This window comes from Chanodichthys erythropterus, chromosome 16, assembly GCF_024489055.1.
Source record: "Chanodichthys erythropterus isolate Z2021 chromosome 16, ASM2448905v1, whole genome shotgun sequence".
Taxonomy (NCBI): domain Eukaryota; kingdom Metazoa; phylum Chordata; class Actinopteri; order Cypriniformes; family Xenocyprididae; genus Chanodichthys; species Chanodichthys erythropterus.
Genome location: NC_090236.1, coordinates 11,135,276 through 11,151,713, shown reverse-complemented (window position 1 = coordinate 11,151,713; position 16,438 = coordinate 11,135,276). Strand labels below are relative to the sequence as shown.

The following is a 16,438-nucleotide window of genomic DNA, read 5'->3' as shown; positions in this document are numbered from 1 at the left end:
ACTCTGTGGTTTCCTGAGATGATCATTTTATTATTCTTTCACGGAGGTTCACAGGGGTTCAGATGTTATTGTCATCCACGCTTTGTGCGCACTGACTCCTTTTCTACCTCACAAAGTAGCTGGAAAATGGCCTATTTTTGTCTGAGCTCTGCTTTTAGTAGAATGTCACTGTTTGAGTTTGATTGTGAGTCTTTGCACGATGGCGTGAATGGATGTTAAAATAGCATTTGTGTGCTTCATGGCAGTAACCATTCAGTTTCTGTGATTGTAGGTCACTGTAGATGTATGTGGAAGCAGCGGCTTCATCCCTCTTCCTCTTCCCAGAGTTCAACTGAGTTCAGTAAGTGTTCAGTAAGTAACTTGGCAGAGATCATTAGACCTGTTGTTTACACTGCTTGTTAAAATATCATACCGTGACATTTTCTCAAACATGTTTGGTGGCACCTGCACTTGTTAAAATAAAGGTTCCCAAATGAGAGAACAAGTTTCTGTGATGCCTAAAGATGAGGATCTATAACCTTTATTTTAATCAGTGTTTTTTGTCTTGAACAACTCAATACTCAAAGACTCCTCATATAAGCCTATAATATTTCATCAGGTACAGTGGGTACGGAAAGTATTCAGACCCCCTTAAATTTTTCACTCTTTGTTATATTGCAGCCATTTGCTAAAATCATTTAAGTTCATTTTTTTCCTCATTAATGTACACACAGCACCCCATATTGACAGAAAAACACAGAATTGTTGACATTTTTGCAGATTTATTAAAAAAGAAAAACTGAAATATCACATGGTCCTAAGTATTCAGACCCTTTGCTCAGTATTTAGTAGAAGCACCCTTTTGAACTAATACAGCCATGAGTCTTTTTGGGAAAGATGCAACAAGTTTTTCACACCTGGATTTGGGGATCCTCTGCCATTCTTCCTTGCAGATCCTCTCCAGTTCTGTCAGGTTGGATGGTAAACGTTGGTGGACGGCCATTTTTAGGTCTCTCCAGAGATGCTCAGTTGGGTTTAAGTCAGGGCTCTGGCTGGGCCATTCAAGAACAGTCACGGAGTTGTTGTGAAGCCACTCCTTCGTTATTTTAGCTGTGTGCTGAGGGTCATCGTCTTGTTGGAAGGTAAACCTTCGGCCCAGTCTGAGGTCCTGAGCACTCTGGAGAAGGTTTTCATCCAGGATATCCCTGTACTTGGCCGCATTCATCTTTCCCTCGATTGCAACCAGTCGTCCTGTCCCTGCAGCTGAAAAACACCCCCACAGCATGATGCTGCCACCACCACGCTTCACTGTTGGGACTGTATTGGACAGGTGATGAGCAGTGCCTGGTTTTCTCCACACATACCGCTTAGAATTAAGGCCAAAAAGTTCTATCTTGGTCTCATCAGACCAGAGAATCTTATTTCTCACCATCTTGGAGTCCTTCAGGTGTTTTTTAACAAACTCCATGTGGGCTTTCATGTGTCTTGCACTGAGGAGAGGCTTCCGTCGGGCCACTCTGCCACAAAGCCCCGACTGGTGGAGGGCTGCAGTGATGGTTGACTTTCTACAACTTTCTCCCATCTCCTGACTGCATCTCTGGAGCTCAGCCACAGTAATCTTTGGGTTCTTCTTTACCTCTCTCAGCAAGGCTCTTCTCCCCCGATAGCTCAGTTTGGCCAGACGGCCAGCTCTAGGAAGGGTTCTGGTCATCCCAAACGTCTTCCATTTAAGGATTATGGAGGCCACTGTGCTCTTAGGAACCTTAAGTGCAGCAGAAATTTTTTTGTAACCTTGGCCAGATCTGTGCCTTGCCACAATTCTGTTTCTGAGCTCTTCAGGCAGTTCCTTTGACCTCATGATTCTCATTTGCTCTGACATGCACTGTGAGCTGTAAAGTCTTATATAGACAGGTTTGTGGCTGTCCTAATCAAGTCCAATCAGTATAATCAAACACAGCTAGACTCAAATGAAGGTGTAAAACCATCTCAAGGATGATCAGAAGAAATGGACAGCACCGGAGTTAAATATATGAGTGTCACAGCAAAGGGTCTGAATACTTAGGACCATGTGATATTTCAGTTTTTCTTTTTTAATAAATCTGCAAACATGTCAACAATTCTGTGTTTTTCTGTCAATATGGGGTGCTGTGTGTACATTGAGGAAAAAAAATAAACTTAAATGATTTTAGCAAATGGCTGCAATATAACAAAGAGTGAAAAAATTAAGGGGGTCTGAATACTTTCTGTACCCACTGTATGCTCGGCTGTAATTATGATAAAGCTGGTTGTTTTCAAACTTTTTATCAACTGGGAGTGTCAATATACATGGAAATATTTGATCTCATCTTATCATCTTTATCTTATTGTTTGTTATATTTATTTGCCTAGTCAATGTCTTTGTGGGTTTTGCTTCTTTTGCTGTTGTTAGGCTGTAAGGACCTTTGAAATAACTGAAATGATGTGGCAAAGTGATATGGAAGTGTTCAAGACCTGACTGGAACTATTATTTCTGAGAAACACTGTTGATATTTGAAATCAATCCTACAGCACACAAGAGTATACAAGAAAGAGTTGGTTGTTCGTCTCCAGCAGCACACCAGGGACCCGTTTCAGAAAGGAGGTTAAGTGAAAACTCTGAGTATGTTAACCCTGAAATGAGAGAAACTCTGGGTTTTCAGTTTCAGAATGGGAGGTATCTCAAATCCGAGAAAGCAGGGTAAGTCGAGTCCGTTATCATGGTCCTTACCTAACCTGGTCAGGAGGAGGTTTTCTTTGGTAAATCCACTTTCTTTCGGTCTCCTCCCCCTTTTTAAAGTGCAAGCAATGTTTAAATACTTAATTCATTCAATCACGCTGCAAAAATGCTTTTCTTAATGAGAATTTTTGTCTTATTTCAAGTGTAAATATCTAAAAAAATCTTTAAATCAAGATGCATTTTCTATATAAGAAAAATTATATAAAAAATTAGTCTTGTTTCCTAAATTAAATGCATTTTACATAAAACAAGTAAAATTATCTGTAGATCAATGCATCTTGATTCAAGAATCTTTAGAAATTTTGACTGGTTGCAGTAGTACATTCATTCATTGCGCATATTTTCATCATGCAGAGACAGTGAAAGTGACAAAACACTTTTGTTCTGGTCAGAACAAAAGTGGCAGACGTGTTACTTACTTGTTCAGATTACTTTTTCTGTTATTTTGATCATACTTCAAAGATGTAGAATCTGTGATTCTGAAGTACACTGGTGTGGTGACTGACAGCAAACATTAGATTCATCCACGCTGAGGAGTCGTGCCGATACACAACCCATGTGATGATGATAATTCTGCAAATAACTGCAATTGCAGGTTTCAAACAGAGATGGCGACAAAGAGGCAAAACTAACAGACTGTAGCTTGAAATGGTAGTTTTCTATATAACATCAGGGATGCAGAGCACATAAGGCCGCTATAAGAGAGGTAAGGAAAGTGTGCCTCGCTCTCATGCTCTTTCTGATAATTTGTGTTTTGTTTTCTGGGCAAAACCCTGTGAGAGTGTTGTGGCAAAAATCAACTCCGACTCTACGGCATAAGAGACAAACACGTCCAATTGTCTTTAAAGCTTTTATTTCTTGCAAGAAAGGTCAGACAGGTCATACAGAAACACAAGTAGCTGCAGAGTGTGAGACCAAGAACGAAAGCTCCCCCTCACTTTTATATTTCTAACCTCCAAGGCCGAAGCCTCTGTCCTTTTACCATATTTGGAACATCTCTTAGTGGCTGTAACTTTCCACACATTGTTAGCACAGACATGCATCTTGCATTTCCCCATACTATATCTTGCTCTTTCTATTTCTAACATCTATGTTAACACTATGTTAAACATTTCCACTTCAGCCAACATCATACCATGTTCCGTAAGCATCATATTTCACAAGAATACAGGTAAAAAGCATATGAAAAATTAACAAGAGCCATCAAAGAGGAGTTTCACAGGACTGCAGGTCAATGGTGTAGCTTAAATGAGGCTAATCTGATAAATGACGTTCACCTGATAACATCTTGCTGCGACCTCTGGAAGTAACCTTATAATTAGAATTTCCTTTAGCATTTCCAGTGTGGTTGGATCCATTGACGACACGCATATTCCCATTCCAAAAATGAAACAGATTACTGTATGGAATGGAAGAGTATATATGCCGTAACGACTACCGCAGCTGTTAAATAAGCACAAATGATTCTTTATTTCCTACAAATACAAAATCAAGAGTTATTCTTTTTCCTGTTGGATTTTAATATTCTACCATTTCCTCTTCATCTGTCAGTGGCGGGGGTGCAGGTCCTCCCCCCATTTTGCAAGCCTCTGTTGGAGTAGAAGTCAAATGTTAATTTCATTACCCTAATTAAGAAATGTAACAGGTTGGATTAGAGAACATTTAATTAAGTAAAAAGAGCATTAGATATGTGGAAAAGGCTGCTGCAAATTTAAACAGACACTGAATGATAATTAATATGTCAAAAGTTTGTAAAGTCATGTAGCCTTCTCCCATGAAATTTTTATGCTTAAAGCTTTACCTGATTAAATTATGTTTTTGCACGCTTAACTCAGAGTTAATCTACTCAAAGTTGATTGAACTAACTCATTTCAGCTGTTCTGAAACCAAAAAGTCATAGTTTCTCATCTCAGGGTAAGTCAAGTTTGAACTTGAAGTTTGAGTTGGTTGAACCTCCTTATGGAAACGGGCCTCGGCTCCAGTCAAACAATGACACTCAAAACTGTCCTGTTGACTATAGCTAACATTACAACAACAGCATATCTTGGTTCTCTCAAACATAGTAAAATCAGTGTTATGTATGGAGCAGAAACAACGCAACCTCTGTGTCTGTTTTCAGGAAAGCATTTCTAATATTAATGCGGGTTCTAAAGCTGTTATCTTTTTCCAGTGATTCCTTTGATTCCTTTGAGCTTTTCTCTTTTGTAATGTCTTTCAGCCATCTCACTTTTTACACTCTTTCTTCAAATCTCCCACTTGCTCACTCTGTCTCCTCCCACGTCATTAGTGAACACGCCCCCTACTGCTGATTGGCTCACTCTTTCTTCTCCCCCCATCATGAATGGACAGACCCCCTACTGCTGATTGGCTCACTCTCTCTCCTCCCCTATCATAAGTGAACACGCCCCCTATTGCTGATTGGCTACAAGTGTGTTGTGCTGCTCAGCCTGATCCACTTACAACAGCGTTTTCTGTACCTTTAACTATGCATTTCTGGAAAATAATTGCACAACTTAGAACGTCCGTCAACCAGAATCAAACACTCAACAGCCCTGTATTATAAATATTCCTTGTTATTAATTTGTGTTAGCTAATGCATTAACAAATGCTAACAGATGAGACCATTTAAAGAAAGTCAATAGGGTTCAATGTTCGGAAAGACCATCATACAGGTTTAAAGCAATATGAGGGTGAGTAAATGATGGCACAAATTAAATTTTTGGGTGAACTACCTCTATAAATGAAGTTCTGTTGCTTCAGCATTCATTTTGCAAAGTGGTTGAAAAAAAAAAACTTTATGAACTCTTGATTCACAAAGTGTAAAAACAATGATATGTCCATATTTGGATGATTCTGATCGTTATATTGAATTGGTCTGAAGCCGTCACCCCTCTCTGTGATGATAGACTTTAGATCTGTAAATACTATCATCACTGCTGAATGGGCCGCAGTTGGAAACCAGCTTTTGTTATACGACAGTTAAAATGACATTATCTCAGATGTGCATAATACTTTCCGCAGATAAAAGTACAATCTATAATTAATACCTGGACCCCTCTATTTTTCCTCAGTGTTTCATAGAAAGGCACTGTGGGTAAAACCACCAATCTGCTTTTGCAAGATCATCTTGGCATTTGTATGCACACAATGAAGACTTTTCAGATGATGGAAAAGAAATGAAAGCATACTTGCGTGACAGTAGCTCAGCCCAAGATGCATCCTGGGAAATTAGAGTGAATGTGATCATCGTGGTACTTTCATAGCCATAATGCTCCTCACCTCTCCAGGCAATTAGTTAATTGCATTTTAATGTTAAGCCCGAACAGCAGATGAGCGACAGACACACAGAAAGAGAGAGAGAGAGAGAGATGGAGGGAGGCTAATAAAACAGCGTACCTGGGGATGCGGTGTTGAAAACAATTTTTGTTTTGTGTTAAAGAGGGGAAACACACATTTCTCTACTCAAGATCATTAAGATGCATGCATTAATTACTCACATGTCATTTTCTGCAGCCTTGGTCGTGCTATAGGTATCTTGATGAATAGTTAATTGTGTAGGTCCCTCTTCTGGAAATTCACTGGGGAAAAAAGACTGGTATTTTTGTCTTTTTTCCAGTAAAAATATCTAAATATTCTTAAATGAAGAAATATTTAGGCTACCTGAGAAGCAGAAAGACTTAAGCTATTCAGTCTTTATGAAAAATGTATCAAAATGAATTGAGTTTAGTCTTAAAACAAGAGCAAATATCTGCAAATGGAGTCAGAAAATTCATCTTTAAGGGGTTATAGGTAAGAATGTTCATGTATTAATTGCTTTTTTATTGCCAAGGTGTGAAAAGCTTGTAGCGAAACTTTAAAAAACAAGACCTTCCCAGACTTCCTAGGTTGTCTATGAAAACCCGTAGACTGATTTTAATGTGAAGGATGTTTTTGCCAGGAAAATCAAAAGGATGTGACGATTAAACGCATGGATTATGCATTATGCTGGAAGAGCCATTCTGTACTGCAATGTCAGTGTCATGCAAAGAAAAAGTATTAATTTAAACTTTAGTCTCAAATATACTTTAGCCTATAATCAAACTATCATAACAGTGTAATTTTAATCACCTCATCTGTCATGTCATGATGCTGGTGCAAACATATCCACATCACTACTATCAGATGCTTTCTTAACTGCTGTTTTCTCACCGCTGTCATTTTTGACATTTTGTGTTTATTTTGTTATTGAGAGGAAAGCGTGCAGCACATAGGTTACATTTTTATCTAAACGTCGCTCTCAGCAGGGTGAATGGATGTTCATTAACAGTATATCACTGCAAAGGTATTTCCAATTTCTCTTTTTCTAAGCAAAGAGTGAAAATGAACGATCATGTTCAGTCTCTTGTGCATTACGTGTGCGCAAGTGCGAGCATGAGCAGTTAGTTGCTGGCTGCAGTTCATCTGACGGCCACTGTTGTCACTAATAACAAGGGTTTCTGACATAGCCCCTTTAATTTAAAGGGAAAACAGAACTTTTTCTCAGTAAACAAAACTTGGTGTGGTATATGTAAGAATGACAGCTTCTGGTGGAAATGGGTACTGCAGTCCAAATTCAAAATATTGTTTGCCCCGCCCCTTCCTCCTCAGACTCTACGCTCACACGGGTTGCCATTTTGAGGACACGCAACAGGAGTGAGCTCAACTGACAGTGGAAGGTGAGGAGTACACTGCAAGTTGATGAGTTGATTTATGATGAGTTGATATCTTACCGTTCATAGAGATTTTTAGATGGATGCTGAGGCTTTTTAGGTCGGGTAGAAGCTGCGATCTCTGACACGTGTTTGTTCACTGGCTTCCAATTTACTGCATATGTTTTCTGCCAACTGGCAAAATTTATTGGGTAAATTGGCAATGTGCGGTCTTGCACAGATCAAAACAAAAACGGACATTCCACACAGAACGCACATTTTAAAGTAAATAACTGGCTGTAGAAATGGTTTTCAGAGAAACAAGTATGTGAAAATGCTTCCTAAATTTCTGCAAACATAGGGTATTATGGTATTATTATGCTCTAGTAGAGTCAAAAATGTACATACAGCACCATTAATAGGCTTTTGCATCTCGAGTAAATTTATCTTGATTAGTTCACCCAAAAATGAAAATTTGATGTTTATCTGCTTACCCCCAGGGTATCCAAGATGTAGGTGTCTTTGTTTCTTCAGTAGAACACAAATGATGATTTTTAACTCCAACCGTTGCTGTCTGTCAGTCAAATAATGCTATGGGAACATCTACAAAAACAGTGAATAAAACTTGCTTAGACAAGTCCAAATTAAACCCTGCGGCTCGTGACGACACATTGATGTCCTAAGACGCGAAACGATCGGTTTGTGTGAGAAACCGAACAGTATTTATATCATTTTTTATCTCTAATACACCACTATGTCCAACGGCATTCATCACTTGATTCGTTTGGTCTGATCGCGCTCTGACAACGGCAGTGATGTCTCGCTCTCATTGAAGTATATGCGCGAGACATCACTGCCGCTGTCAGAGCGCGATCAGACCAAACGAATCGAGTGATGAATGCAGTTGGACATAGTGGTGTATTAGAGGTACAAAAATGATATAAATACTGTTCGGTTTCTCACACAAACCTATCGTTTCGTGTCTTAAGACATCAATGTGTCGTCACGAGCCGCAGGGTTTAATCTGGATTTGTCTAAGCAAGTTTTATTTACTCTTATAGTCCAAGTTCCTGCTGACTTGCATTATACCACTGACAGACGGCAGCGGTTGCAGTTAAAAATCATCATTTGTGTTCTACTGAAGAAACAAAGTCACCTACATCTTGGATGCGCTGAGGGTAAGCAGATAAACATCAAATTTTCATTTTTGGGTGAACAATCCCTTTAAGAATGTTTAGGTACTAGAAAACAAAACAAAAATACTAAGCTAGTCTTTTTTTTGCCAAGTCACTAGTAAATTTCATAAATAATTACAATGAAATGCAGAAAGACTGAAATAGTATATTCTTGAAAAACACTCCAATAGTCGGTTTTATTTACAACTTGGAAAAATAATTTTTACAGTGTATAATGGGGAGATTTTAGTTAAAATGTATTCAGTGGGGATCCATTTGTCAAAAAAAAAAAAAAAACTTTTTATAATTACATAGGCCATAATTATATACAATTATACAATATACTTTTGTATTATAAATTAAAATATCAGCATTAATTATTAGTAAAAAAAAAAGTTGAAAATGCACATGAATTACGTCCATGGATGGAAGCTGTAAATCTGAACGTTTGAGAAAAGATTTGATTTGTGACCTAAAAATTATTTTAGATATCATAATGTTTAGTTTCTTTCTTAACATGTTAGCTATACCTGTACGCTTGTGCGTGCACAGATCAGTAACTCTTTAATCTGCACTGCGAAAAGGCGTGAAGAAAAGGTCTGCTCCAATTAGGTGACTTGGAAAAGTTTTCTGCTTCTGCATATGGGTGTGCGTTTCCACAGCCCTCTCTCTCCAAGTTTCCAGGGAAACAGACGGGCAGATCAGAGAACAGCAAATCAAACACAATTATACATCATCTTCGAGCACTATTTCATTCAAAACGCCTCTCTCTCACACACTCTGCATGGCCAGCTATAATATTCCAGCGGTTGTGAATAATAGACACAAAGGGTTTAATTGATAAGGCGTTTTCAACCTGCCATTTGCAGCCCGCTCGTAGTTATCCATGCATTATGATTTTCCTGACGGAGCAAAGCAGTTTTCCTGCATGGGAAACGCCTGTTTTTGATGATCAGAATGGCATATACTGCAGTATCACTTTTGTTCGCATACTGTGCAATAAAGTAAACTGTATGCCTACGCTTGAAATGAAGTAATACTGTGCGTTATATGGTGTATTGATAAATGAGCACAAATGACAACCACGACTTTTTTTTTTTAATCTGACAAATATTTTAACGTTGCGCAAAAGCGAATTATTTCTAAATTGCTTTAATTTCGGACATGATAACTGAAACCACTGAGGTCATGTGATGACGACGTATAGAACACTACTGTTTGAAATATTGATCATTGCATAATGCTTTTTGTTAACACATATTTAAAAAGAAAAAAAAATGGAGAGAATGCAGTTTATAATGCAATGTTTTGTAAGTAGTAATCTAGTATAACATGCTTCATCTTGTTTTTGTTTTTGTTTTTGCAGTAAAATGTGTGCTAGTATTCATTTCTTAACTTTGCTAAAATGTACTCTTACACAAACTGTTTTAAAGTAACGTACAGTGCTTATTCCATTCCATACATAACAAATATTTTCCATTTTGCATTTTTTTAAATGGTTATATATAGGCCCTATAAGTAGTCTGTTCCATTCCTAACATCGCCAATTTGTATTCTTCAACATTCTATTTTTAAGTAGTATAGGCAGTATACAGTGCTATAAGCAGTACACGCTAGTATTTATTTGCGAACACATACATTGACACGGACTGCGAGTAATTCCAGAGTGGTGCGCGTTACCATACACTCCCCATTGCGCACTCCCATTGGCTGATATGCGCGTGCACGGGGGTTGGAGCGCTATTAAAACCGCGACTGGACGCGCAGTGCAAACAGACAATTCTGTCCTGGAGTACCGGAGACCTGAACGAGGGAGAGACGAACAAGAGCATATGGATTGAAGCAAGGGCATTTACTACTGTACTCTCCGGACCACAAACCACTTCACGTAAGTTCAACTGAGATTCAACAGGTTTTTAATACACGAACAGCTTTGGAAAAGTTTAAATCCATACATAAAGTAACTATATATTGCTGTATCTACTTACATATCCATTTAAAACTAAATATCTGAGTCACAGAAGTGCAATATAAATGACTTCTCATTAGAAATGTGTTGTGGAATGTAGAGATCGCAGACACAGCAGTTTTACCATGTTACATGCATTTAAGATTATCTAGTCAAATAACGTTTTATTTTAAAATCCTATCTCTTAAAAATGTACCACACCCTTAAAAATAAAGGTTCTTTATTGCCAGTAATGTCCATGAAGAACCTTTTTACATCCATGGAACCTTGCAAAAGGTTCATTCGTTATTCTTCACACTAAGAAAGAAGAGGTTCTTTGGGAAACCCAAAACAGTTCTTCTATGGCATTGATGTGGAAAACCCCCTTTTTGAACTTTTATTTTAAGAGTGCATGGTGACTTAAGTTAGTTTTCTACAGTTATTGTTACAAAATAAAAAAAGTGCCATAGTGTTACCATGGTATTCTTGGAAATACCTTGGTTCCTACAAAATTTAAAGGACATCCCATATTAATTTATTAATGTTTTACTGTAGTAACTATGGTATTTTATTAGGAACTATTATTACCATGGTATGTTTTTGTAAGGAGTAGCCTAATCAATCATTATCACTTCACATTTGCATGTAAAGTCTTTCATGTGTGCCAATTTAGACAATGCAGATGTTTGTTAAAATAAGCAAGAGCCTCATTTTATGCACATAATTTACTTTTGAACAGATAAAGTACCCTCTTTGCAGCTCCGTCTCAGTGTTGTGCTTCTGCAGTCACAGCAAATACTGCGCAATCCATATTTCATATCACAATGCGCTGCGGTCTCCACACATTGAACTCAGAAGTGCAGTTGTTGTGCAGAGGACTCTTTTATAGGGGAAAGCTCTATGCGTCAAGTGTATGCAGACATTATCTAATAGAGCAGGGGGGTTCAACATTTACAGACCTACTCGGACCAAGACAAAGCAGAACAGGGACCTCAAAAAAAAAAAAAGGAAAAAAAATTCTGGGTAACACTATACTACTTATTTGGTGTATATATAACTTAAGTTTTACTGAAAACAGAAATATAATTTAATATTGCTTAATTACATGAGATTAAACCATGAAAAAATCAATTTTAGATTAGAACAGGGAGAAATAGCTCTTCATTTATGCATGCATTGTGTTTATTGTCTTTTTGAAAGCATCTGTATACATTTTGCATAATAATAATAAGCTTTGTGGCTTGAATATGTAATGAAAGAATTATACGGAGCGCATGTTGAGCGGCATCTCCACAAGATGACAGTCTACAATTGATAATGGAGAGGGAGACAGGTGTCAGCTGTCTTTAACAATTGCTTTTTAGAGTTAACAATGTGTTAAGATAGTGTCAGAATCTCCCAAGAATCCACTGGGTGACAGTGTACCCAAAGCAGTGAGGAAGGCGGACTGAATTCAGTTTGTATTTGCTTTCATGAATCGCAGGTGTCAGTGTGGGTTTATGATTCTTCGTTTCACTATCTGTGCACACAGGGTGCAATTGCACATCTCTCCCAGACCTCACCGAGAGATGTGGCTGCTGGAAAAGATCCGCGGTTCAGTGGAGGGAAACGTTCTCTGGCAGGGAGACTCGGCGGACAAACAGAGCAAAGCCCCCACCTACTGCAATGTCCTCACCCCTGACAAGATTCCTGACTTCTTTATTCCACCCAAATTGGTGTGCTGCCCACCAGAGGAGGAGACGCCAGAGATGAAGCCAAAAAACGGGCTCCACTCTTCAACATCAGAGCAGACCATATGCTGCAAGACGCCGCAGGGCAGTCCGCGCAGCCCACGCCTCATTAACAAGTTGGCTGGAGACACCAAGAACTTGCTCAAAGCTGCAAACCGCCACATCATCCAGATTGAGAGCGCAGATGACTTGGTGGTTGGGGAAGTGGGTGACCTCAACACGAACGCCGACCCGCAGTCCCAAACGGCCATGTCCCTGCCTTACGTACCCAAAGCACAAACCTCCTACGGTTTCGCCACGCTCATGGAAAGTCCTCACACGAGACGTAAAGAGTCCCTCTTTCACAGCGACCCCACAAGTCCGCTCACCTCACCCAACACCCAACGCAAGTCGCAGGGTAACCACTTAAACCCCAGCGACTGTAACACCTCCCACTCCAACCCCTACCGGTACTTCAGCGGAGGGGAGAGCGACACTTGCTCTTCGGCCGAGTCCTCCCCATTCAACTCCCCTCTACTATCCCGTTCCGCATCCCTCCTCAAGATGTTCACCCACGAAACCCAAGCCAAAGTATCCCGGGCCAAGCGCTCCTTCGCCAGGCACAGTTCTCTCTCCACGGATGAGTGCAGCTCCGTGGAGACCAGCCCGAATATTCAGAGGCGCTTCCGTTGCCCTCCTTCCCCTGCTTTCCGAGGACGGAAATACGGAGGTAACATGGATCGCTTCACGCAGCACACCGTCAACCTCCACAAGGGAGGAACTCTACGCCTCTGCACAGACTACGATATTGACGCCGCCAGGCTTCACGTCCGCGTGCTGGCAGCCGAGGACCTCTACGATAAGCAGTTTGACGTGAAGAGCATCAATTGTTGCGTGGCTCTGTACCTGAACCCGGGAAAGCTCCAGAAACAACGGAGCACCATTATCAAGAACAGCCGCAACCCCGTCTTCAATGAGGACTTCTACTTTGACTCCCTTCCTGTTGCACAGGTGAAAAACCTTGCCATCAAGATGAAGGTTGTCAACAAGGGCACCAGTCTGAAGAGAGACAACCTTCTGGGAGAGAGGGAGGTACCCTTGAAGGATCTGCTTTCTGGAATCTAGAAGTCCAGTTCATCCATCACCTGGGCATGGGACAAATTCCTCAATGCAGTCTTCAACTGACAAGGAAATATTCCAGCTTTGATTCCAAGTACTCAAAGTGATTGGAGTTGTAAAATTCTCCTACGAACTGTGTGCACCTTCCTAATTTGTTTACCAGCAGTGAGAGTGTTTGTATGTACTGTATGTGTGAGATCTTCTGTATATATCTTCTTCATGAGTGTACAGGCATGCTCCGATTGTGTACGTGTGAGTTCCCAGGGTTTGTGTTTGTGTTGAGACCAACGTCTTCTTGATTCCAGACCCTGCTGGGTCTCACTGTTGGAGACACCGATAGATAAAAACAGCTCCCCATCCACGTGGCTATCTCGACGGCAACAGCTCAATTAATGCCAGAACACAAATGCATGCTTCATCAGCCGGTTTGAGCCTTAAAATGATGAGAATGACAAATATATATATTTTCCCCCATATTGCTATAATAACAGTGTTTCACCTTATGCCTCTTTAATTCCACTCTAGGGTTTGAGACTGTGACATTTCTCACTGTAAAACTACTGGACTTTTGCTGTTTTTCTTTTTGAACATTGAGTCTGTGCAGTTAAAAACACCCTTCAGCCTTACTGAGTGACAAGCTGCACACTTTGAGTGACACAAAACTTTAGGGAGGGCGTGATTCATGATTGGACAGAACATATGACATCATCAGGAATGTCATGACATGATTTCTGTAAATAGAAGGCTGTTCTAAATCTGCTTCTGCACCTGAAATGACTCTATACCCTATAAAGTTGACTAAATCATGCACTGTCTGGAGAAAGAGTTCAAGATACTATTGTAAACAAAGAAATACCAAATATTGCCATGGTATTACCATGTTAATTGGACATGCTACTGTGGTAGAGCCATGACTTTGTTTTTGGAGTAACTGCATGGGCTTTTGGGCATGTACTGTATTAATACCAGTTATCACATTTACAATGGTTATATATATAATTATAGTAATCATTCAGAACCGTAGTGTAAAGTATTACGATCTGATACCATCACTTTACCATGGTAATACCATAGTTTTTGGATATGTGCCATGGTAAATCCATGCTTTTGGACCATGGCAATCTTTGAAGTACCATATTTACATGGCAGTCCAAGTTTTTGGATATATACCCTGATTTTACCATGGTATTCTTTGAGGTGCCATGTAAATATCATGGTATGTGAATATGGTATTCATTCAGTGCCATGATACTGTGGATGTCAAAGTATTGCTTTACCATGGTACTATATTTGTAAGGGATATACTAAGCTACACTGAAAAAAGTGTTATATAAAGGCTATGCTAACAACGCTTGCAAAGAAGTTTCTTCAGAAACTTAACGTATGTGTTTACGTTTCTAAAGGACATTTACCATGCCCACTAGTGCCATTTTAGCTTCAATCTCAGGTTAGGGAACATATTGCTTTTTCGTACATGTGCACTTTAATGGAGTATGTTGTTGATTTGCAACAGTTTATGGTGCGTCGTGGGTAACGTTTAGTAAAGTTTAAAATTGTCCAATAAGATTTGGGATATCCCCCAGGAAAAATTTAGTTTTTTCATACACTGTTTATGTTCATAAAGTGTTCAGACGATTATTCTTCTATTTAATATGTGCACAGAGTTTTGGCATGTTTATAGTAGATGTGTGTGTAGATGTTACCAATGGAAGCAGTTGCATGGCAAAATGTTCAAGCCCTCACATTTTCATTTCTATTGTTCTTGAGTCAGATGGTGAACATGTAAGGTATAAGCTCACATCTTTTCTTAACATCCTCCCCCGTATTAGCATTTTTTTTTAGCCTACTATGCTTTAATTTTCATGACAGAGTGCAACAGTGACTGCCCAATTTACCTGTATTTTTCTCCTTTGGGATTTCAAGAAGAAGAAAAAAAGGGTGTTAAATAGTAATGAATCTTGAAAGGTTTATATCATTCTCTATGGAGAAAATGAATGGGATTTTCACCTCCAGAACCTTCTTTTGCACTCAAATACTGTTGATTAAAGTAGAGTTAGATGAATCTGGACTTTAAAATTACTGTTGTATAAGACACTGTAATGCGTCATACGTGGCAAGCTCTTTGTATGACCTAAAGAGTGTCCGGTAATATTCCTGAGAGCTCTTCAATCAGGTTACTGCACTCTTCGGTTCTTGAGTGGATTCACACAATTGCACCCAATGCACTGCTATTAGAAGTGAGACAGATTGTCTCACAGTTCTGGCTTCAGTTCAAGGAAACACATCTGTGTGTTTTTGATGAATCATTTGCATATCCTTAAGGGTGAAGTGTGTAATTTATATGCCACATGCAACCCCAAATGGAATTGCAACTAGGTTTTCACATTATCCATTGAAATGTGATCGATGTTTGCCTGTGCAAAAGTTGCTATGGAGTAGTTGTTGGTTGCCATGGCTGTTCTGAGTGGTTGCTAGGCCATTTGCAACTTCCATAGTCTGGCGTTTTTCTAAATGAAACAGGATTTCAATGAGGAAAATGTCAGACGGGACATGATTCTATCCAAGGGAGTTGAGTGAATGGTGAAAAATGTCTTGGGCGGTTCAAAAAATAAGAGGGGTCGCTGATGTCAACCAAAAAGGAAAGTCGTTTCAGAGGCTTTGATTACTGATTCAACATACTGTTTTCTTTCCTTTTGAATAGCATGGACTGATGAATCATGCGTAATAGGGATGTGCCCAAAGCTAAATGCTATGTTTGGAAAGGAAATGACGCATTCTACGGAGCCCCTAAAGGGACATGGTGCAGGGAGGAAAAAATATATTTCAAGGCTTTTGCGTTCTCAGTTGGGTAATTATAGTCTATTGTAAAATAATATTGGCATCAGGGAGCTGCTATCAATATGCTGGGTTTTGAAATCGCTTTTAAATGCATGCTCGCTTTTTCCTTTCACTTTTGAATTTGTGATCGCGTACTCTGTGTATAGGGAGCAGCGGTACTGACCACACATTTTACGCCCCAGTCTATGGAAGCTTGTTTCTGCCAAATAAGAAATAAAAAAGGTAATTGAAACTTTTCTCACAATTCG

At 39.4% G+C, this 16,438-nt stretch overlaps 1 protein-coding gene across 1 annotated transcript; it reads left to right on the top strand.

Annotated features, from left to right (window-relative positions):
• The first annotated feature begins 10,371 nt into the window (after positions 1-10,371).
• On the top strand, positions 10,372-14,041 carry LOC137003503 (C2 calcium-dependent domain-containing protein 4C). Its single transcript, XM_067363687.1, has 2 exons — positions 10,372-10,464; positions 12,056-14,041. Exon 2 carries the CDS (start codon positions 12,093-12,095, stop codon positions 13,356-13,358), a length of 1,266 nt encoding a protein of 421 aa, XP_067219788.1. The 5' UTR covers positions 10,372-10,464; positions 12,056-12,092; the 3' UTR covers positions 13,359-14,041.
• The last annotated feature ends 2,397 nt before the right edge of the window (positions 14,042-16,438 follow it).